Source organism: Schistocerca serialis, chromosome 5 (genome assembly GCF_023864345.2).
Source record: "Schistocerca serialis cubense isolate TAMUIC-IGC-003099 chromosome 5, iqSchSeri2.2, whole genome shotgun sequence".
Classification (NCBI taxonomy): domain Eukaryota; kingdom Metazoa; phylum Arthropoda; class Insecta; order Orthoptera; family Acrididae; genus Schistocerca; species Schistocerca serialis.
This window is the reverse complement of record NC_064642.1, coordinates 426,656,563-426,681,246: the sequence shown is the minus strand read 5'-3', so window position 1 is coordinate 426,681,246 and position 24,684 is coordinate 426,656,563. Positions and strand designations below refer to the sequence as shown.

Below are 24,684 nucleotides of genomic sequence, written 5' to 3'. Positions count from 1 at the left end.
GTGGATGAAAAAACAAAATTGGTAAGTTGTATGTTCGTTTTTTCAAATTTAATGCCTTATTTTTTCGACCATAAAAGAGTAGTGAAATTTAGTAGCTACGACTGTAAAGACTAGGAGGGTAGTAACCTTCAAGCACACTTGCATCCCCCACCCCTTTTCTTTTGCATTTACCAGTATAAAGTGCACCTTTTCGCAGTCTTAATGCGATAAGAAGGAACAAAATGGATGAACGTGGAAACCATTAACTCAAACCTACAGGGCGAATGAAGATGAAACAAAAAAAAAAAAACACATTTCAAAATTTTCATATCAGAATTAAATGTGCGTCTTATCGTCGTCTTATGGTCCGAAAAATACAGTTAAAATATTATTGTCCATTCCTGTGATTTCTTCTTTCACTTCTCTTAGCAGTTCAGCAAACGAAGTTTTCGACATTCGAAAATACTGAAAAAACTTCTTCTCATCTTGTCTCAGATCGACATAAAGAGTTTCGTTCGGAGGCTCGTCTGTGTTTTGAAAGCAATATATGAAGACCTTCCTACTGCCTTGCTAGGCCTAACGCAAGAAAGGATTTTCTGTTGGGGTTGTCTCCCTTAGCCTTTAGAGTTTCTTCTCCACCACAAGGCAGTGGTTCCCTTCTCATTTAATCCCCAGAAAGGAGGGTTGCCTCATCTGCCAGCTATGCCGTTCCGAAGTCTTTTTTTTCTCTTCGCCGTTGCTGCCATTAAGGTTTTCACCCATAACCCTGGGCATGGGTTCCGTTTTATACCCCACGGGATTGGGTCCCTGCCCGAACTCAGTCACCTTGTCACTCCGGCCTATTGAAGTGTAGGTGCCCACCCCCGCGACGTGGATACACCAGACAGGAATTACCCCAGTGGAGGAATAGGGAAGGGGACCCTACATCCCTGGAGCTGGGTTAATGATTGTGTATGGTGCCACAATAGCTAAATTAGCGTAATGGTTATGGTGTTGGATTGCTAAGCGAACGGTTATGAGTTCAAACCTTGTGCGGTTGGTAATATTTTGGGCTCTCATTAAACTTTGACAAAACACAGTATATACAGTTCCACTCAGTAAATGGAATGATCCCATTAACAAATGTAGACTTCGATCAGAAATCGGTAGCTAAGGTAGAATATTCAAAATTTCTTGGTGTATGCATTGATGAGGGGTTGAACTGGAAAAAATACGCTGAGGATCTGCTGAAACGTTTGAGTTCAGCTACTTATGCTATAAGGGTCATTGCAAATTTCGGCGATATACATCTGAGTAAATTAGCTTACCACGCCTATTTTCATTCTCTGCTTTCGTATGGCATCATATTCTGGGGTAACTCATCATTGAGTAAAAGAGTGTTCATTGCACAAAAGCGTGTAATTAGAATAATTGCTGGAGCTCATCCAAGATCATCCTGCAGACACTTATTTAAAGAGCTAGAAATCTTCACTGTAGCCTCACAATATATATATTCGCTAATGGTCTTACTTTTTGTGATTTACACATTTTAGTAAGATATTACGCAAAATTCGAAAAGTTTGCGATGATTTTGCGTTTGGCGCACATTACACCATATGTTGCTGCCAATGAAATTTAGCTAACATATTGAATGTTTGTTCTGACTGGGGAGAGGCCTCCATCTGTCTCCGATCTCGAGAAAATGGATCCTATGTAGCGCATTCACTCCCGATCTCACACCCGCAGGGATGAAATATTCATAACATCCTTCATATCTCCTAAAGCGCACCAGACATCGAAACAAGATGTTGGCGAATGGTGGCACACAAGGAGGAGAGTTCTTTGCCAGTTCGTAAGCACATTGGACTTTCTTATCTATTGCGATATATCAGAAGTTGTTTCTCTTTAATTTTTTCATTCCTGTAACCGTAATTCTTGAAGAGTTATCGACAGCTAGTGAAACAAGTTTCCTAGTATGAAAATAAACATGAAACTTCTTCTCTTATTTTTCCGCAAATCGACACAGTGAGGTTTCTCGTAAACTGTTGAGCTCTCTCGTCACCAATTACTTGTATAATGAGACACTCTGTTTCAGTAAACTGTCATAATGGAAATGGAAATGAAGTCCCATGCTCCGTAGCTGCTGCAAAAATGATTTTCTGGAAATTATACTGTGTTTTGGCAAAAGAAGCGTAATTAAATTGTCAAAAAGGTAAATGTGGCCGTTACTCGTAAATGGTGGTGCTTCTTCGAATGAGAACAGGTTAGCAATTCGCACTAAAAAAAATTGCCAATTCTGTTGGGATTTTGGTTGAATCCCATAACCCATCGTATATTTAACACTGAGCGACTGGGATGGACACTGGATTTTATTCGTTTTCGTCATCTAAGCAGTATTAAAATAATGACGAGCGTTGCTTGAAGGCGGAATGATAGGCACATGCCAGATGCTGGTTACTCACCTACGGCTTGCCAAACTGACAATGTGTGATCGCGAATAAAATAGTTGTTATTGAGAAAAATAAACAATTGATCTGTCGCACAACACAATGGTCAGTGTATAGTCAACAGCTGAGAAAAATGCGCGCGACAGGAATGCGGAAGCTAGCCAAGCGTGCTTTGTGAGAGGAAGAGTTCACGTCGTTCGAAAAACATTGTCGTGTAAGTAGGTCTGCCTTTGTCAGCAATGTATTTCCACAAATTAAATATATCAAATCACCACCCTCTTTCAGGATACTCATACTTTCGGAATGATACCGATCGTTACTTCATTTATGTAGCCTGTTGTATAATTAGTTTATTAATGCTGATAGTGTGTATGCAGCCCCCGAAACGCCTTTTTCTCGTCACGACGAGCCGCTTAAAACATCGTTATTCATGTGGGCTTCTCGACTGTTTCTAGCTTCATTGGAAATGTGATGTCCACATGCATGTAGTATAATGTCTCTTATTACATCCATATGCGAATAACGATGTGAAACGTATGTTCTTAATTTCTTGGCCGCTTTTTACCAGGAGCACAAAGGTGTCATACTTGTGGAAATTACTTCTTGTAACAGATCGTAGAGATACGTCAGCATAACAGGCAGCAAATACATGACAGCAAATATGTGACCTCGTTTTGCTTTCCTGTTTTGCTTCTAGATCACATGATATTCTTTGCTTCCTTATTCCCTATCCTCATGATGAGTCATCTGTTCGTTCGTGCGATCTGAAAACTTTGTGGAGGCAGAAGATAAAATTCCAGTGGCTAATGGCTCACCAGTTATTGAACTGTGCATTGTTCTTGACAATAGAATAAACACAACAAACAAATATACAGATATAGGTAACTAAAAACTATTTTGTACTAACGAAAAGAGATGGAGCGCTTAAATGGCGAAAAACGAAACTCTACTCAGTGACAATAAAATTCAGTTTACTGTAAGGCTGCATTTTTCGGATGGACATTAGGTTTGTACTTGAAGTCGAAAAATATTCCATTGTATATAACTACAAGCTGTTAGGCTACCGCACGAGCGATTCGACAGAGAAAGCGGGTTGTAAAGTGGGGAAAGAATTTCATATTACATGTACATTTGTTGTTTAAAATAAAATTGCCTCTACATCAACGGAAGAAAATGTACAAAAACTTGTAAATCAAACCGAGAGTAGTCTTTTGTGTGACTAGTAACTTTGTCATTCTGTAAAATTACATTGTCAAGTGGAAACGAACAGTAAAAAGCCACAAATCCGTGAATACAATGGTGTTCATGTAAAAACAACCATCACAACATTTCCGTGTGTATAAATCTTTAGATACTAAGGTGAGCCAAATTAAAACCTTAAATTTGTAATAACAAATCGAAATTTCGCGCCATTATCCTGTAAGTTGGTAAGTGCTATAAACAGCGTGCAGAATGGCCTGTAGGTGGCAGCATAGTGCTGAAGCACACATGCCGTCGCAGTATCAGTATAAAGATGGCCGCCCCACTTGCGACTTGCACCAGAGAAGAACAGCGTTCTGTTATTCGGTTTTTGCGTAGTGAAGGTGTGAAACCTATTGAAATTTATCTACGAATGAAGGTTCAGTACGGTGATGCATTTTTGTCACAGCATCAAGTCTACGAATGGAGTAGGAAGTTCGCAAATGGTGTGACTTCAGTGGAAGATGCTCTTCGTCCAGGTCAGACACAACGAGTTGTGACTCCACAGAACATTGCAGCAGTTGAAGCCATAGTGAAGGAAAACCGCCGAGTGACATTGAATGACATTGCAGCATGTTTACAGATTAGTTATGGGTCAGCACACCACATTGTGCATGATGTGCTCCAGTTTCACAAAGTGTCTGCAAGATTGGTGCCACGGCAGCTGACTCCTGAAATGAGAACGACGTGTCGATGCTTGTCAAGAACTTCTTCGGCGCTTTGAACGAGAAGTTGATGGCTTCCGTGCAAGAATCGTTACTGGGGACGAAACCTGGGTTCACTTCTACCAACCGGAAATGAAGAGAGCGAGCAAGGAATGGCGGCATTCCTCCGCACCAAGTGATTTCCATATGTTTGGACCACTCAAAGACGCAATGGGAGGAAAGAAGTTCCGTTCTGATGAAGAGGTACGCCACGCGGTGCATGAGTGGTTGCGCGGACTACGAAAAGAATTTTTTTCTAAAGGAATTTATGCACTTTGGAAGCGCTGGAGGACTTGCATTGAGCGTGGGGGAGATTATGTTGAAAAGTGATACAGCCTTGTACCACTTATGCACACAAAATTATATTTAATAAATATTTAAGGTTTTCATTTGACTCACCCTCGTATTTGGATTTTCAAAATAAAACTAACGATGTGTTATGGCGGAAGAAATCAACTGGCCTAATCACTGTAGCATTGTTTATTCGTTCTATAAACCGCTATGAATTTCGAAACTCCGTCACAGCTCATTGGTTCCTACATACAGGCTGCAGTTTATATTTCTTTGGATGTACAGATGAATTGAGAATTTTCTTTGTTTATTTCTGGGTAATAATAACGGAGAACCATATCTTCCTCAGAGCTTGAAACTGTCCTCGACATGCCGAGTGTAACCGAAAGATGCTCGTGTGCGATGAACAATACTCCCTCTCTTCCACGCTCGCTCAAGGCAATGAGTGCACCCGGAGATTGGAAAAAAGTAGAGAACAAAAGTGAGTGGGAAAGTGAATCTAAATTTAAGTGATGGCTACAACGTAGTAAAAGAGCAATAATTCTAGATACATTATTTGTGAAGAATGGAGAATAGGTTGTCCAGTATCTGCTGCTATCTTAATGCATTTTAGAGTTTCTTTCTCCTGATGTCGAGATTGTTGCATCTGGCAACATTGGTCAGTAGGCGCCTGGCTGTAGTATCGAAGGCAACGCGCGAGCGGTGGAGGGATAGCAGCTCGAGACGAAACATACTCTCTGAATTGGGCATTGAATATTGATATATGTATTCCTTGTGTATAGCTGCACCTAAATTCTGTGATTCACTTTAAAGTGTGAGACAGAGTACTATTTATTATACCACATATGTAGGTTCCGTCCAATTCCGTTAACGGTTGAAGAGTGGAAAGATTGTTTGTCGTGACGTCCCTGTGCGAGCTGCATTGTCCGCTGTACTCGCAACATAGTTGAATCAAGAATATGTAATGTCACCGCTCTGTTGTACCGGTCGTGGTAATTTATGACCGAATATGCACGGGTCGGCACAAGAAAGTGCTAACCCACAGGAGCGTATTTTTCGTCAACGCTTATCATACTGTATGATCAGTTAAATTCAAAGGGAACAACATAAATACAACAAGAAAGGAGTTTATGTAGTATACAGCATTTTCTAGCGGTAGATATTGATTTACTTGTTGCTAGCATGTGATGCATACGGAAACACAACAGAAAACGTCATCAAACCAATCCATACTAAATTGAGTCTTTGCGTTTTCTCCCGTCGCTCCGTCATATGGTGCCTTGCTTCAAGTGCCTGTTAAGATTTTTCTACAGTGTTGTCACATCATGAATCCACACAAAACTAACGTTCCTGCTTTGCATATGCCCGGAATCCCTGTAAAAATCCACGCACTGACGCAGTATTCACTATAGTACATAAGTATTTTGTAAGTATTCTTCGACTAACAGCAGTTTACCAGTATACTATCTACCAACCAAAGTCAGCCATTTGCCTTACAACTGATCTTGTGTGTTCATTGCACTGCATAATCTCTAGACATTGGTACACGGGCTATTTTCACATCTCAGACTCTTAACAGTTGCTGATAAATCGTCTTCAAGGGCTGCTCCATTTTTTACGTTTCTTGAAGTGTACAGCTTTACATTTCTCTACATTAAGAGATAACTGCCACTTCTTGCACCAGGACAATATTTTCTAAACATGTAATTTGAGATAAAACTTTATTGTAAATGTGTCATCTGTGAAAAATTTGATTTCAAATTTCAACCCATACTATCCGCTAAGCCTCCAATGTATAACTTAAACTCTTATAGTCCTATTAGGCTTCCAAGAAGAAAACCATTATTTATGCAAATGACTTTTAGTGTGGGATTGTTTGTTTCGTTCTGCTGTCCGAAAAATTATCAGTCCAGCCACAAACATGGTTAAATATCCCATAGGACCCTAATTGCTTTAGAATAGGTCGATGTTTTGCTGAATTAAACTTATGTGTAAGTTCTAAAAATCACTAGCTTTTATGAATGACAATGTGTGAACAGTGCGAGATGGTTCGTGCTTGATTGTTGTTTCTGGCATTAATGCAAGTTTCCAGGAAGAAGTTCGTTTTCTTTCAAGTAGGTAATCTGCAATTCTGCTAGAATAGAGCTGAATAGTATTCTAGGTAGTTCTGTGAATCAATTCTGTAGCCGTTTTGGTGGACGGAAGTAATATTTTTATTTACGAGGATAATCCCAAAAGTAAGGTCTCCTACTTTTTTTATAAGTACAGAACCCTGTTTGTGTGGCAGTTGGTCACACTGTTATGAAGAGTGCTTCACGCGTTGTGTGGGCAGGCCTGAGTGGCCGAGAGGTTCTAGGCGCTACAGTCTGGAACCGCGCGACCGCTACGGTCGCAGGTTCGAATCCTGCCTCGGCCATGGATGTGTGTGATGTCCTTAGGTTAGTTAGGTTTAAGTAGTTCTAAGTTCTAGGGGACTGATGACCTCAGAAGTTAAGTCCCATAGTGCTCAGAGCCATTTTTGAACGCGTTGTGTGTAAACATGAGCACGCCGCGCTGAGGCGCTCAGTCTTGGCTTGTGAGCCGTTGAGAATGGAGCTCCCGTTGGATGTTACCGCCAAGTGCGAATTGCACGCAGTCATTCGGTTTTTGAACGCAAAAGGCACTGCGCCGATTGAAAATCAATCGGCAATTGACGGAAGTGTATGGTGAGTCGTTTATGGATGTCAAAAATGTTCGTAAGTGGCGTAGAGAGTTTGCAGCTGGTCGGACCGAAATTCACGACGAACAAGGGAGCGTTAGACCGTCAGTTTCTGAGGAGGAGACAGTGTTGAAGGTTGAGCAAAACATGCGTGAAGATCGGCGGATCACCCTGGATGATCTCTGCACGTTAGACCACAATTAACGCTGGCAGGTACTGTTAGACTCTGAAAAACGGGCAATTCAGAACCGGAGAAGAGGAATGTTGAGCAAGGGCATACACATTCTCCATGACAACGCTCGCCCACACATCGCTTGGCAAACCGTTGCTTTCCTGCAACAATTTCAGTGGAATGTAATCACTCCCCCACCCACCCTATAGTCCTGACTTGGTGCCAAGTGACTCTCACCTGTTCCTAGGTTAAAAGAACAGAAAGCGATTCAGCTCCGACGAAAGGTGAAAGAAGAGGTTCATAACTTTCCGACGCGAGGAGCTGGTATGACATGGGCATACAAAAACTGCCACAGCGTAAAAAATGCATCGACAGAAATGGTGATTATGTCGAAAAATAGCCAGAAGTTCAACCTGTAAACTGATGTAAGCCATTGTAGAAATAAACAGGTCTATGTACTTATTAAAAAACAGAAGACCTTACTTTTGGGATTACCCTCGTATTTTACTCGTTTAGTTCCATAGGACCAAACTAAGGAGCAAATCTTCATGGTCATGGCACGTGTCTGTACACGAAATTACAATAGAAAAGTAATAGTAGATAAAATAAAATGTTTACAAAACCTAAAAAGACGATAATCTATAAGTTTATATTAACACAATTAACAATGTAACACAGAAATTAAATTAGGTTTTCAAGGAACTTCTCGACAGAATAGGAGTAATACATGAGGTAACGCGTCATTTTAGATTTGCGTGGATTACTGCTAAGATTTTTGAATTCTTCTGCACAAAAGTCAAGGAGATGGGATCCAAATGCGGATTGGATTTCTGTCCAGTGTTCATTGAGTGAAACCTGCCAATTCTTGGGAATAAGCAGATATTGTTAATAAACGACATTAAAGAATATATTGAGAGGTCAACGTCAGAAGCCCCAGACTAATAAACAGTGGTCGACAGGAAGTTTGCTAACTTAACACCACTTATAGCCCAAACCGCCCGTTTCTGAGCTAAAAATGTCCGTTAAGAATGGGAAGAGTTAACCCAAAATAATAATACTGTACCTCATAAACTAATGAAAATAAGCACTGTAGGCTACTTCTCGTATCGAACTATCACTTACTTCAATGTTGTTCTAATAGCAAAAATAACAGCGTTAAGTCTTTCAACAAAAGTCTGAACATGTGCTTTCCGCGACAGTTTACTACCTATCTGTACACACAGAAATTTGAACTGTTCAGTCCCACTTATCATATGCCCATTATGTGTAGTTAAAACGTCAGCTTTGATGAATTGTGTGTTAGAAACTGTAAAAAGAGTCTTACTGTGATTTAACTTTAGTTTATTTCCTACAAGCCATGAACTTATGGCTGGAATTGTACTATTTAAAACAGTGCCAATATTGCACCTAACATTCTTTACTACCAAGCTAATGACATCAGCAGATAGAAATATTTTAGAATCACCTGTAATAACAGAAGCCATATCATTTACATAACTAAGGAGTAGGAGTGGCTCCAGCACTGATCCTGGGTCCCCACCCTGTAGATGCCCCACTCGGACTGCACATCATAATCATTCTCAATACTGTGGAGAATGACCTTCTGCTGTCTGTTCTTAAAGTAAGATGTGAACAAATTGAGAGGTACCCTGCATATTCCGTAATGGTCCAGTTTCTGGAGCAATATTTTGTGATCAACACACTCAAACGCCATAGTTAAATAAAAAAAGATGCCTACTGTTCGAAATCTTTGGTTTAATCTATCCATTACCTCACCGATAAAAGTGAATATAGCATCCTCAGTTTTTAAACAACTTATAAAACCATACTGTTCATCTGACAGCAAATTATGTGATATGAAATAATGGATTATCCTTAAATACACGTCCTTTGAAATAACGCAAGAAGATAGTGTTGGCATAGAAATAGGTCTAAAATTGTCTCCATTACACCTTTCTCTCTTTTTACAAAGTATCTTTGTTACAGAGAACTCTAATCGTTCAGGAAACTGACCATTCCTAAAGGAAAAATTACAAATATAGGTAAGTACAGGGCTAACATGTGCAGGAAAGTATTTCAGTATTCTGCTAGATACTTCCTCATAGCCATGACAGTCCTTAGTCTTCAGCGATTTAATTATTGACTCGACCTCCCCCTTGTCAGTGTACGGAGGAATGTCTGTCTCATCGGTCTCGGAAAGCCATTTTGGAGGAGGATTATACACTGAAGAGCCAAAGAATTTGGTACACCTGCCTAATATCGTGTAGGTCCCTCGCGAGCACGCAGAAGGGCCGCAACACGGCGTGGCACGGACTCGACTAATGTCTGAAGTAGTGCTGGAGGGAACTGATACCATGAATCCAGAAGGGGGCTGTCCATAAATCCGTAAGAGTACGAGGGGGCGGAGATCTCTTCTGAACACTACGTTGCCAAGGCATCCCAGATATGCTCAATATCAGATCAGATGAATTCGCAATTGCGAATAATGACTATCTACCATCAGCTGTAGAATGAAATGATGGACCGGGACTCGAACCCGGATTTCCCACTTTCGCGAACTGTACCTTATCATTTTTTTAGTATTAAGAAAACAGTTCCTGGAGGGTCTTAAAATAAAAGTCAGTGGTCGTGCGTTGCTGTCGAGAAAGCTCCTTCGCATAACCTATTAACGCCCTCCATAAGGTTGACTTCGCGCACTCGATCCATCACTGTATGACAGAACCATAAGAATTGCCATGCTACATGTTCTCCACCACGTGTTCGCATTCTGCATCACACAGGTGAGAGACGTTCATCTTCCAGTTACCCCTCCGTCTCCATACCTGCTGTCTATCAAGGTTAACCGTACAAATATATGCCTCATGGTCTGTAAACGTGGTCGGCCAGATTTCTGCATCCACCGTCGACATTGTTAACCCTTGGAACATAGGTCCAATCCAATCGGCTTGCGGAGTGGCTCGTAAAAAATTTATATCCTGGTTGGTTGCGATACTTCAAGTCCCATGCATCGACTAATTCCATCCCATCGAACAGCTCCCGAAGTTCTTGGCTAGGAGTGTAGTTAGGATGTTGGACCTTCCTGTTGAGGAAGCATCGTATCTCCCTGGAACAACGATGTAACGTCATAGGCGTAAAAATTTGCACTGTCTCTTCTCTTATCAGAACCTGATGGTGCGAACATATTGATCAAACGTATTCCCCCTATGAGCACGGCCATACCACGGGCAGAAAGCAAATACTCTAATTCATTTGCACGTATCCCTTCTTTCATTAGTATCGCAGTGCCAACACCTCTGTCACACAGGGAACAGTAAATATCGTAACCGTAAAAGTCCGAGAGGGGAAGCATACGAACTTCCTGTAACAGCGCTACCTCTAAATCTGCAGCCTTTTATGATGTCACTGAGCATCATGATTTTTACCGGCGTCCCAATGCTATTGATGTTAACAGACCCTATCCGATAAGCTTGTTGCATGGCTGTCAACATAAGCAGGGCACCTTAATGGTCGCTAATTCTTCCGTACACGGGCTGCTTTCTTCCTAACGTCCCCCGCCGTCCCCTCATATGGTCTGCCGTTATTCCGTGCACTCTTCCGGTCTTATACCGGGAGAGTTTGTGGGAGCAGTTCCTCGAGCATCGTCATAGGAAAGTCGCGAAGGTCGCGTCGCTGTCTCGCAGGCCACCCCTGCATACACGCTAAGCATTTATTCTGTATCCATGGTCGTCTGCTCTTTGCCCGAAAACCCCGTTGCCGAGTCTCGGAATCAGAGGTCAGCGTGGCCTCTGGATGTTTGTAGGGGGACGTCGGAATCGTGCGCTGTATTATCGTCGTCTGTAAGGGCTTTATCAGAAGGGGTCATAAGCGCCACCGAAGAGAGGGCGTCCTGTGACTTCTGCAGGCGGTGCAGCGAAACGTCGTCCTCGTTGGCTCGACACGTTGTGCCTCTGTCTGTAAGTTCGTACGTTTCTGTTGCGCGGCCTACGTCATCGCGTAATGCGGCGACATGGGTCATGGGGAGCATAGTCGTATTCGGTGTGTGTGGTGGATCATCCCCTGGCAGCTGCAACAACCTGTGTTAAGTACACTCAGAACGCAAGTGTTCCTCCTTCCCACACCCAGAGCAAGTCCTTGGTTGTCCGTCGTAGATGATAATCGCCCTCCAACCAGCGATGTACAAGTATGACGGAGCATGTTTTTGGGGTTCGATCCGAATTTGTCTGACGCCATTGAGGACAGGATACGTTTTGAAACTCGGCCATTTTTTGGCCACATGGGATAGGACCGTGCCGTAAGGACGCAAGGCGTCTGTCACCAATTCTTCTGGCCCCTCGAATGGAAGCTCAAAAACGTGGATCGTTGGTAGTCCCATACCGGTGTGTTCAACTGTAACCGCTCCAACATTTCAGTCCGAATGACAGAAACGAAGACCTTGTCGGTGTCGGAATAGAAGTTCGTCATATGCCGCTTCAGTGAACGTCAGGTTCGATTTTTACCTTGTCCTGTAAATAACGTTCTATCTCGTAAGCCTTCGGTCGAGCATATTTGTTAACAAAACTAAATTTCAGTGTCGATTTGCGGAAAGAGAAGGCCATGTTTCGTTCAGTGCATTACCGCGGGACACCGCTACAAACTTAACGTAAACACCTCTCGCGCAAACGTGCGACAGGGGTTCAAACACCGTCTGAACCGCTGCGCCGCTGAAGGCTGACTGTGCCATTTGGCTATCCATGCAAGACTCACGGCCAGACCCAAACTTCCACATGTCGTCAAGCATACGTCTACGATCTGTACACGCACATTCATTATGTGTATTCACGTAGAGATCAGATGTGTTGAAAGTCGCTGGCCCGGTATCGGCAGATACATACGATATTGCAGTGCCGGCGTTATTCTGATGACGATGCACTACGGTGATCACAGCCATTACTAAACACATCAGATGAATTCGCAACTGCAAATAATGACTACCATCAGCTGTAGAATGGAATGATGACAATGAAAATTTGTTCTGGACCGGGACTCGAATAAGGATTTCCCGCTTGTCAATCGACTGGTCGATTGTCATGGCTTTAGGAGTCGATCTCTACAAATCTTTCTCCGAAATCTGTTTAAATGAACTGTGTTTTGTAAAATATCAGTTTCTAGACACTGAACGTTTCGCATGGTATTTTAACTGTAAATCTGATAACTGTTCCCTGCCTATTTTGTCCCAACTTTAATTTCTACATCTACATGTGTATACGAGGGTTGCACAGAGAGTAATGTACCGCAGTTGTTTCTTCAACAGTTCTTTATTGAACATAATGAGAACTACACACGCGAAAGAATGGTGTTTTATCTGCACACCCTATTTTTCCACGCAATCTCCATGGAGTTCTAAGGCCTTCCTCCAGCGCGATTCCAGGGTGTGTATGCCCTGTCGATACCAATCCTTGTCCTGGTGACGGAGCCAGTGCTTTGCTTATTGACAGATGCAACGCCGACGGTCAGAGTCGTAATGCATCTGTCCTCGCGAATGCCAACATCAGCTCGCTGCAACATGTCAGGTGTGACAACTGTGGATGGCCTCACCGGCCGCTGCAAATCGTGGAGCGCCGCCGAACCGCCTTCTGATGACCCTCACCCTCCTTGCCCAGCAACAAACTGTACTTGGTCGACTGTAGATGCTCCACAGATTTTGCACAAGCGTTTGTGAAATTCCCCATAGTTTCTTTCTCTGCAGTGAGAAATTTAATGACAGCACATTGCTTGAACGTACATCACCTGTAGACGTCATTTTGAAACTGTCCTGCAACTACGCTATCTGGGGTTGCCAAACATAGAACTTTTTTCCTTGTACATAAACAACTAAAAATCTCGTACTTTGGCTCTCAAGGCTATTACATTTATCAAGCATTTAAAAGGTTATAAAACCAAAAACAAGACATATTAAGTGAGTGTGAATTTAGCAGGAATTTGTTAATTTAAAAAAATTTGAGTTAAACAAACAAAATGTTAACGGTGGCCATATTTTCTAGACTCAGGCTCTAGACACATTGCTCGTATCGGCTGTTTGGGCGTGGGTAGAGACGGTGTGATGAGACATACTGGAATGCGTGAATGCTTAATATCGATCAGCAACTATGATATAATTTAATTTCACTCTCGGAAGTAACAACAATTCACAAAAGCGCATAATACATCGAGATGAATGCACATTAATAAATATTTTCACCACGAGGTGATAATTTATTAGTTTATAAAAATACACAGGTACATGATATATTATTGTAATTATTATTATTATTTAGACGATCTTTAAGGCACTTTAGTTAACTGTGTTGTTAGCTGACTGGAATATATTCCCCTCTCATTGCTGGAAAAACCTCTTCGCTGCTTTGGCAAATGTTTGGTGACGTTGAAGCGTTTATCATTTCTGGTCTGTCATTAGAGGTGCGATTTAGACCACGACACCGCCACAGATCTCTCAACTGTGGCGCCATATAATCTACGTCTGCATACAACTATCAAATTTTTGTGGTATTTTCTAGCCTTAGATTATGTCTCCAAATATAATGTCAGGTACACACTCAGCCTCACTGACATCGTTCTTATTTATGTTGCCGTATAATTTTTCCTTAGTCATACGGCTAAAACATGTCTTTTGTCGCTCCAAAATTGACGCAAATTCCAGTACGTGTTGATTCTATTACGCTCTTTGCAGCAAGAAGTGCACCTGTCGCACTTTCCACAGTTCGCTGCTTTCTTATGTCTGTTTTTATCAAATTAACCGTCAGAATTTGTATGAGGTAGAGACAGTGCAGTTAGAGAAAAAAGAGCCAGCTCAGAAAAATCTTCAGTTTTCAGTAAAACGTCCCAAAACTTATCTGGATCACTAACTGCATTCAATCCTTCAGGATACCGAGCTTGTGTGTTTGGCAGCCGTTTCCATTGATCGTCTATTATTTGTTTCTTTTTGCGGGATGATCTGGTGCAATTATAAGGAGAACCACTTCAATAAGAGGCATTAGTGTTGGGAAACGGCTCCTGAAATTGCGAGCGCGCGTTGATTCTGGTTTGAAAATTCGTAACTTTGACAAAGCAGTGTCCTCCATGTTGTATCGTTTTATTTATTTCTGTGGCAGCAACTCTGTAGAAATTTTTGCAACATGAGAAGAATTGTTCAATATCTGCAGGATGTCTGACCACATCTGAATGTTTTAAGAGCTCCAACACTTTGACGCCAAAATACAGTTCAGTGTTATGGTGTTGATGACGCAGACGTTCAGGGTCTACTTCACCTGGGTTTGGCCTCATTCACGTTGTATATAACGCAATAGGATTTTCTGGCAGAGTTCGCATATTTCCTCACGTACATTGTGAATAACTACTTTCACGATTGTTAGTAACTAATTTCTCGCTTTGAAATTCCAGACTGAATTTATTAAATAAAGGGAGGGACCATTCAAGGAAACAAAAATAGTTTGTAGAATGGGTTGCAGAGTTTTTCAGAAATAAATAGTGCCCGATTCGCACATCGGCTTTAGCTTTATGTGCACGATTTGTTGTGAAATCGATAAAAAGTTGACGTTGGGCTTCCCACTTTTTAATATTCTTTGAGCCACTGCAGCCAGTGAAAGCCATCTCGTCTGAGGTGGTTTAAGGTGGGGCTCCACTTCAACAAATGACTGGAAGTTACGAAAATGAAACTGGCGTTTATCAGCTACAAATATCACGAGGTACTTGCTCTATGCTTTCAGGTAACTGTATACAGGCTTCTCTGGCACACAAATGGGCTGAGTGACGAACACATTTCACTATTGTGATTCCTTTAAAATCCCGTTGTAATCTAGGATTTACGGAATCGTTTTCACCCATCATGACATTCCATCCATCTGACCCAAAGAGTATAACATTTTACAGTGGGACTTAATAAAAATGGCTCTGAGCACTATGGGACTTAACTTCTGTGGTCATCAGTCCCATAGAACTTAGAACTACTTAAACCTAACTAACCTAAGGATATCACACACATCCATGCCCGAGGCAGGATTCGAACCTGCGACCGTAGCGGTCGTGCTGTTGCAGACTGTAGCGCCTAGAACCGCTCGACCACTCCGGCCGGCGGGACATTATAATTGGTGAATGGATCCATAAGAGATCTGTATAAAACCTCGGCGCTGGCTGTGGGAATATCTGTTCTTTTCTTAAAAACTTCGTGCAGCTCCCAAAATGTGCTAAATAATTTTTGAACTTCTTGATTAAAATAGCGTACCACAGCGTAAGCAGTTTTGGCCATTGAAATGTCGGTTGTCTCGTCCTTCATGACCGAAAATTAATTTTTTTTGTAGTTTTTGGGCTAATTCTGATTTATGACCTTCTCTAAGAACGTTCTTTACCACTGCTGTTACTTTGATTCGTTTAAGCTCTGGTTTCTTAATTAGAATCCGTCACAACTTCGTTTAACACTGGTATCAAATGGTCAGCAACCGTATATGGAATGTCATGCTATGCAAAAAAAGCAGCAAGTTTTAATTTCTGCACGTGTTTTTTTCTGTACTTTGTCGAGTTAAGCTTTTTTGGAATCCAAGGGACGTTAATGTTTGCTTTTTACACTATAACTAGGTTTATTATTTATATGTTCTTTGGTAGTGGGTGAGTTTTCAAATTAGATGTTTCAGCTACATCGATGTTCACGGGCAAAATGTACACTTAGCTCTAGCCGAATCATTGGTGTCTGGCATAAACCAGTCCTTAAAAACCGATCCTTTAACCACTGATGTCTAAAATTTTGTGAGCGATGCTGCGTACCTTCCTTTTTTCTTATCCAGCCGCCTTTTCTGGGTATTTTTCTTGGTGGAGTAAGAGTACACGAACGGTGTCTTCCTCACAATCACTCATAATTATAGCTAAATAGGTAGCACAAAAAACTACACAATAAACACAATACTACACGTACAGAACAGAGAGAAGTAGATCTACATACGGCGAGGCGGGCTATCGTCAGTGCCGGGACTGCTGAACTGTTGATGCACTTTGAGCTCAGAGCGCCGTAACGATTTCGTTAAAGAGCGTTGTATATGTGTTCATGTTCAAATGTGTGTCTACTTCATTATGAAATGCCTACTGAAATAATACCGCATCACGCATTGCTAGACTGCATATGTTGGCAGCGCTACGATTTCAGTTCGGTAATTGTCGGTAAGCTTGGGAGGAAGGGGACATCTGTTCTTGGCTGAGTAGTGCTTTCGCTTTTGCGGTAATCAGAGATGACAAATACTAAGAACGGAATTTGTTCCTCACAGATTCCCGGCTAACTAGAGTAGACTGCTTTTTCTTTTAGCCCCTAAGTAGGCGCGCCTTAGAAGTTACACGGTTTGGCGCGCGAGAGCAAAATGCTTACGCTATTTAAATCGTATTCTTTAGAAAAATGAAATATGATACTACAATAAAAAATCATTATATGAAATGAAAGGCACTTATCTACGCAATCACATAATTTATTAAGGTATAAGTAACAAAAAATGCAGTCTTAGCCATAAATAAAGTCTTCTGAACTTTGGTTATTTACTTATGACACATAACGAATATAATATATAAAAAATCAAAAATTGCATATATTTTAATTAATCGGTCTTCTATAGTATCTGGAGAAATGTGTCTTTCATAACATCCCTTGCACATGAATGTCACATGCTCAGTGTAGAGTGATTTGTGACACAAAGTACATGCCTTTTTTAGAGTGTCTATTCTTCCTTCTTGGACAAAGGGCACAAAAGCCACTGGGTCATGCCTCTGTTTCCACATTAGGAAACGGTACAAACCGCTTCATTCGGAACTTGAGAGCCGATGAAATGTTCAGCAGTGTTATTCTTCGTGAAATATGTGGTTTCACCATCTCTTAAGATACATCTTTCAGGAGTACACGTCTTGCAATTGTATTTTGTGTGGTTTCTTAGTATATAATTTGCGCGTTGGCACCAGTTATGTTCAAAATAGTGAAAAACAGTCTCACTGGCCACCTCGAAGAAATTTGTGCAACAGAATAATCCTCTTTCTTTTGATCAACAACGTCCACACCTCCTTTAGTTTGTTGTAAAATGTAACAACTTCTGATTTAGCTTCAGTACCTGTCTCTTGATCGATATTATCGTCGTTGTGAAGTGAGGATAAGTACGATTTTCTTCATTTTTTTTCCTTGGTACGTAAGATATGATGACATTGTTTTCACCGAAACCAAAAATAGAACTCGGCATCGGTCTGTTCTTTGTTGACAGAAATAATGGAGAGATTTCTTTTTTATTTTTGCGTGATGTGCCGACTGCTGTTGTTCTGTAGTCATTTTTCAATTATTTAAATAGTTGAATGGACGTAAATTAATTGTCCAGACATGTGGCATTCATGTGCAGGGGATGTTATGAAAGACACATTTCTCCAGATACTGTTTCTACCACTGTTCAGTATAGGAGCAGCAACTCTCTTGACTACGTCAGCAGCCGCGTTGCTCAAATTAGAAGGTCCTGGTGGCTGTCTTCCGGCATATATCTCCAAATTCTAACAAAGACCTCAAATATTTCCCGGATAGGCGCTACTTGCATTATTGCCTCCCGAGTATGGATATCTTCAAAACGTTGCACTCTTAACAAAAATAAGAAGCGCTCTATGGACATTGTTACTGTAAAAAAAATCAGAGGCTGTACCATCATCAGTCCACATTTCTTTCACTTTCAAATGATTTGTTTTCTTCAAACCAGCCATGTACAACAGTCCAATGAATGCCTTTATTTCAACCACCTCTGTTAGCTTACAATCACGTTCTCGTGAAAATTTTACTTGTAATATTGTAATTTATGTATCCGTGTGTGTAACTATTTTGTCAATCATTCCATCATCCAAAAACATAGAAACACATTGTAAGGGAGTTTGTGCCATCACCTTACCAGCTAACAAACTGGTCTTTGTCTCTTCAGTGTACTTTCACACCCACTGTCCATTGTTTTTACTGCCGTTTGACTGTGGTGTGTAATGATGGACCCATGTTTCATCAGCAATCACAAATCGGCGCCAAACTCTTGCGAATAGAGATTAAAAATCGCAAGACTTTGTATTAAAATGTTGTGCCGGAGACACTTGTGGTTGACTGTGAGTTACAACGGTACCCACGTCACACGTAACTTCTTCGTAGGCAGTTCTCTTCACAGGATATTATCCGCTGTGATGCAAGTCTCGTCAATCTCGCGAATGTTTATTCAGCGTTACCATATCACGGATTTTGTCAGTGCTTTGCTTTGGGGTGACAATTGGACGGCAGTAGTGTGCCTCCTCTTTGGTGCTTGACCGACCATGTTTAAATTAATTAATCCAAAAGTAAATGATCTTCATTGATGGTGCAGAGCCCACATGAACTTCATCCACTTCTGTTTTGATTTGGTTGCAGTCCAACCATTGAAATGAAATTTAAAACAGCATGAAACTCTTTCGCATTCGGCATACCGACCTCTCCAGACGGCTATCAAGAATGAACTGTTCGTTGTATATTGTTGAAATATACTAATCAAGCTTACCAACCATGAAGGCGCAAAAATAATTTTCTGTTCTTTCATGAATATTTTCCAGACTTCTCAAACCGACCTAGTAATTGTTGATGTTTGCTCATATACTGTTGTCTAAATTTTATGCAAATTTGTAGTTTATGTCATGCCAATCACGATCCAGAGTGAAATGTAAAAGTGAAATGCCCGTTTTCAGAACGGAAGGAGCGGCACGTAATTACTGCTAAAACCAAAATTGCAATTATCTTCAACCTTCAAACGAGAAATTATTTCATACCGGCGCTCTGTGCTTTTAATTCCGTTCATTTATTAAATTACCCCGACTTGTCTCTTGTCCTCCCAACGGCCTTGCTTCGATGAATACAGCGATTCTCGTCAGATCACCGAAGTTACGCAACGCCGGGCGCGGCAGGTACGGGGTGGGTAACCGCCCGAATACGCTGCGCGCTGTCGGCAATTTTCCATTTGCCTTTCAAGCTAAGGGGAGGAGGGGTAGTGGAGCAAAGCTCTTGATTAGTAGACTTGGCGACAATGTCTGCATTAAATTCCAAAACTCAGCGCAGCCTCTCATGGAGTGTGCTCATGTGACACTTTTAATGGTTGCATCAGTCGGATGGGGACGTTAAGATCGGTGGCCTTCCTGGTGCTATTCGAGAGGAGTAGGTTTTGTACCGGGACCGGTTTCATCTTCTCTCATCGTCATCATCATCATTATCATCACCCAACGCAAACATGACACCACGCTACACACACATCTGTTAGTCATCTACACACAGAAGGTAAACTTAACACACAACTCTGTTACTCCACGAACAAAAGGTACCAGTGTGCGCGGGTAGCGATGATCTTTCCTAATAGACGGCTTTATTACATTTCGGGGTCTCTCAGCTAACTATGCCCAACGATTTTACCCTTTCTTACCCCTAGTCTTCAGTGGACGTATACAACCTGCGCTGTAAGTCTTCTGCGCCTTTGGCATCCTCCGTATTCCCGATGACGAGTCTGCGTGTTAGAACACGACGTGAAAATTGTAGAGTGGAGGCTGTCTGCCTGTTATCAAGAGTTTTCTTTCTGGTGCCACTGAAGCAGCAGAAAGTCAGATATAGTAACTTGCACTAAACGCAAACGTCTTTGCTAATATATATGTTTTCTACGGGTTCATTTGGAGTAAATCTCAGTAGTTACTGGACGACTAATAAAACTGATCGACAGTGAAAAGACGAATAATTGAAGCAACTGTTTCTTTCAGTTCCGTAATAAGGATTCTGGCTGGTATGTAACAATGTGCTTGCTTCGACTTAACACTTCTAGAGACTCTGAATGCGTAAATCGGTAGACAGATAATACGAGGGCAGTTCAATAAGTAATGCAACACTTTTTTTCTGAAACAGGGGTTGTTTTATTCAGCATTGAAATACACCAGGTTATCCCCCAATCTTTTAGCTACACAACACTATTTTTCAACGTAATCTCCATTCAATGCTACGGCCTTACGCCACCTTGAAATGAGGGCCTGTATGCCTGCACGGTACCATTCCACTGGTCGATGTCGGAGCCAACGTCGTACTGCATCAATAACTTCATCATCCGCGTAGTGCCTCCCACGGATTGCGTCCTTCATTGGGCCAAACATGTGGAAATCCGACGGTGCGAGATCGGGGCTGTAGGGTGCATGAGGAAGAACTGTCCACTGAAGTTTTGTGAACTCCTCTCGGGTGCGAAGACTTGTGTGAGGTCTTGCGTTGTCATGAAGAAGGGGAAGTTCGTTCAGATTTTTGTACCTACGAACACGCTGAAGTCGTTTGTTCAATTTCTGAAGAGTAGCACAATACACTTCAGAGTTGATCGTTTGACCATGGGGAAGGACATCGAACAGAATAACCCCTTCAGCGTCCCAGAAGACTGTAACCTTGACTTTACCGGCTGAGGGTATGGCTTTAAACTTTTTCTTGGTAGGGGAGTGGGTGTGGCGCCACTCCATTGATTGCCGTTTTGTTTCAGGTTCGAAGTGATGAACCCATGTTTCATCGCCTGTAACAATCTTTTACAAGAAATTGTCACCCTCAGCCACATGACGAGCAAGCAATTCCGCACAGATGGTTCTCCTTTGCTCTTTATGGTGTTCGGTTAGACAACGAGGGACCCAGCGGGAACAAACCTTTGAATATCCCAACTGGTGAACAATTGTGACAGCACTACCAACAGAGATGTCAAGTTGAGCACTGAGTTGTTTGATGGTGATCCGTCGATCATCTCGAACGAGTGTGTTCGTACGCTCCGCCATTGCAGGAGTCACAGGTGTGCACGGCCGGCCCGCACGCGGGAGATCTGACAGTCTTGCTTGACCTTGCGGCGATGATAACACACGCTTTGCCCAACGACTCACCGTGCTTTTGTCCACTACCAGATCACCGTAGACATTCTGCAAGCGCCTATGAATATCTGAGATGCCCTGGTTTTCCGCCAAAAAAACTCGATCACTGCCCGTTGTTTGCAACGCACATCCGTTACAGACGCCATTTTAACAGCTCCGTACAGCGCTGCCACTTGTCGGAAGTCAATGAAACTATACGAGACGAAGCGGGAATGTTTGAAAATATTCCCGAAGAAATTTCCGGTTTTTTCAACCAAAATTGGCCGAGAAAAAAAATGTGTTGCATTACTTATTGAACTGCCCTCGTATTATTATGTTTCACTTTCAAAGAACTCAACGTATTTTACTAAAAGTTTTACCGCCAACGGGTATGACGTTAATCGATCTCGACTTACAAACAAAGCCGAAAAAGGAAATTACATTTAAACAGTTCACGGAAATAAAATTGTTTTTGAAATAAGAGAAACAGATCAGAGAGTAGTAATCCTACAAGATGGATAAATTTGTGTTACAGTGATGATTTTATGCTGGAGGACGATACGCTGTCAGAACGGGAGAAGCGGCGATCGGAAGCATTCACAGCTGCTGAATCTGAGGAGGACATCATCTCAGCAGACGACTCGTGGGGTGGGGCGTTTCGCGCGTCGGCGATGAATCCCACACGTAAGTGGCACCTAAAGCGTGTGATTACAATCTGCAACTTACAAACAGCTGAACGTCCTCGAGGTCGAAAGGCGTAACACGGCAGAATTCATTTCCGTAAGAGAGAGAATTTTCACGACAATTAGTGGGAAAATGTACTTTGTTCTCAGAGGCAGTTAATATTTTCAAAGGATTGTAGACGATGAAAGAATGAATCACAATGCTCTCTGGTCGTGAGACTAGTTCCGACGTTGTTTTTCTCTCCAGAAAAGATTCTCAGATGCAGATGTTTTACCGGAACTTCTGAGAAGCATGCGAAGCGTTGCGCTACCGAGTTAGAGACTGTATATTATTACAGTCCAAACTATTCATGAGCGTACAGCGAGCGTGACTGACTTGTAGCTATTAATGCACAATCATTCACTAAATAAGCGCATCGTGTTCAACAGGCACAATCAGTATGAAGACTGCATCAATAGTGATATTCCAAAGTTAACGTGTCTCACTCTCAAGCGATGACAGTTAAGAGAGGCCTAGGAATCCGATTGCTCTTGACGTGATGAAAACGGTTAACTACTTACACTTTTAAAAACAGGATTGCTTAGTATTCACCTATTCGTAGATGGTTTCGGGAAATATTTTTGCAACACAAGCTCCTTTTTTACCATTTGTCAGCGATAGGGAGTGATAACTCCTTTTTGAAGTTGAGAGTTTCCATTATTTGCTGACTAAGGTTGTCTGGTGAACGAGTCGCGTAGGTCTTTGCAATCATGTGCCTTGGTATAGCACTTGGTAAAATTTATGACAGAACTAAGACATATATTTAATGATTTGTTGGTTCGAGTATTAACTATTTTAAGCAGTGTTTCATAAAAATAGCTATCATATTTCTGTATTTGATTCCCTTATCATTGATAAAACGCACTGAGAGGGTTGCCGTGTATATAAATTACAAAATTATGTTTTTGTTATTGCAAAAGTTTGTTCGTTATAATCGGTTCGGTTTCTTACACCAATTAGAGTTGAACCAGTAAGGTCCAATTCCTAGATTTTCAGTAGAAGCAAGCCGTTAAAATTTTCATGTCCTACTTCCTATATGTTTCGCAAAATATTAATTTGGTGAAACATATGTGTACAGTTACTACAGCTTGCTGCGTAAAGAGAATGTGCAAGAGCTTTTTATTTACTTATTGCCTTCTCCGTAATAGTGCCGTTTTGGACCATTGTTTTCCCCATAAATCTATATAGTTTTGTGTGTCGTGATAGTTACCACCATTAAAAGTGTAAATTTATCTGCGTAAAGTTTCATTCGTGCAGTTCGTGTATTTATCTGGCAAGATTTATGTTCATTAGTCCCTCTCAAACTCGTAATGATCCTGTTTAACATTCTGATGTATGCCAATAAGAACTAAACCAGTATATGTTGATTAATTTCATATTAATAAATGTACAGTTCTGCGTTTTATCATCAGACTAATGGTTAAAATAAGAATAACAACAAGAATAATAAACACTGCCGTACCAACAGACCTTTCCTTGTAGTTGAAGTAGTGCATTCCAGAGAAGAAAAGTAACAATAATAATAGTTTTTATCAGTGAGCTGTGGCAGCATTGTACCGGACGTACGTGAAGAGTACAGAGGAAATACTGTATGAAGGACGTACATCAGCAGTGATAAATGAATTACCTTAAAAGAGAATGACTGAAAGGAACAAGTGAGTGTAAGAAGGGGGGAACATTTAAACAGAGGATATGAGGGCTGTCTCATTATTTGACCGCGAGGAAAGTTAGTACATGTCTTCTTACAATGATAAGAAGATGAAAAAGAAAAAAAAATATTGAAAATGATGGCTCTTCCCTTTATAAGTTCCTTAAAACATATCTGTATTTTTACCAAAGAAATAGTCTGTTTCCGTTTAGATAAGTGATTTACGTAAATGTATCTATATTTTTATAGAGAAACGGTAAACCACAGTGTGCCCTCTGTGGTAAATGATATTGGCATTACTAAGTACCAATAATTTGAACTGCCATCATGACACTAAACACAATTAGTTTCCTGTTGGTTCTCAGCTAAGGAAACCAAAATTGGCATTATTGAAGGAAAAAGTGCAGTGTCAGACTACAGTTATGCACCTGTTTTCAAGGGAGTCATAGTCAACGACCGAAGTTGGCTTCTTCTCAGCTTTAACAGTGCAAAAGCAAAGAAACCTTACCACATGCCAGTATATCGAGTTTATTAGGAAGACTGCCGTGCATATGGTTTCTATTTTAGATTCCGCAAACAAAAAAAATATTAAATAAATATCCGCTGCTAGACGTACAATAGTCGAGTTTATCTTATTAGCGTGAGTACTCGAAGTAATCTGTTAACAGCAAAAAAGTTTGTTTAGCAATGAATCAGTCTTTGAACAACGGCACATATTTCAAAGCTCAACCGCAACATGCTACATTTGTAAGATAATATCAGTTCTCTTAGTTTCTTCGTTACTGTTAACTATTAAACCCTAAAAAATACAGCTGTCTTTCAATCAGTTCCACAAGTTTTCGACCGAAAGGCAGGGTTACCGCTCGCCCTTGATATATTCTAAGTGTGTTGTTGGCAGTTGCTGAATTTGCTGTCTT

The 24,684-nt window shown here is 41.3% G+C and overlaps 1 protein-coding gene across 1 annotated transcript in view; it reads left to right on the top strand.

Moving 5' to 3' along the window:
* Window positions 1-24,684, top strand: part of LOC126481297 (uncharacterized) — a 452,512-nt gene that overhangs the window by 353,055 nt on the left and 74,773 nt on the right. The window contains exon 4 of the mRNA XM_050104945.1: window positions 21,932-22,080. Within this exon, the coding sequence (XP_049960902.1) occupies window positions 21,932-22,080 (149 nt within the window). The remainder of the gene's footprint in view (window positions 1-21,931; window positions 22,081-24,684) is intronic.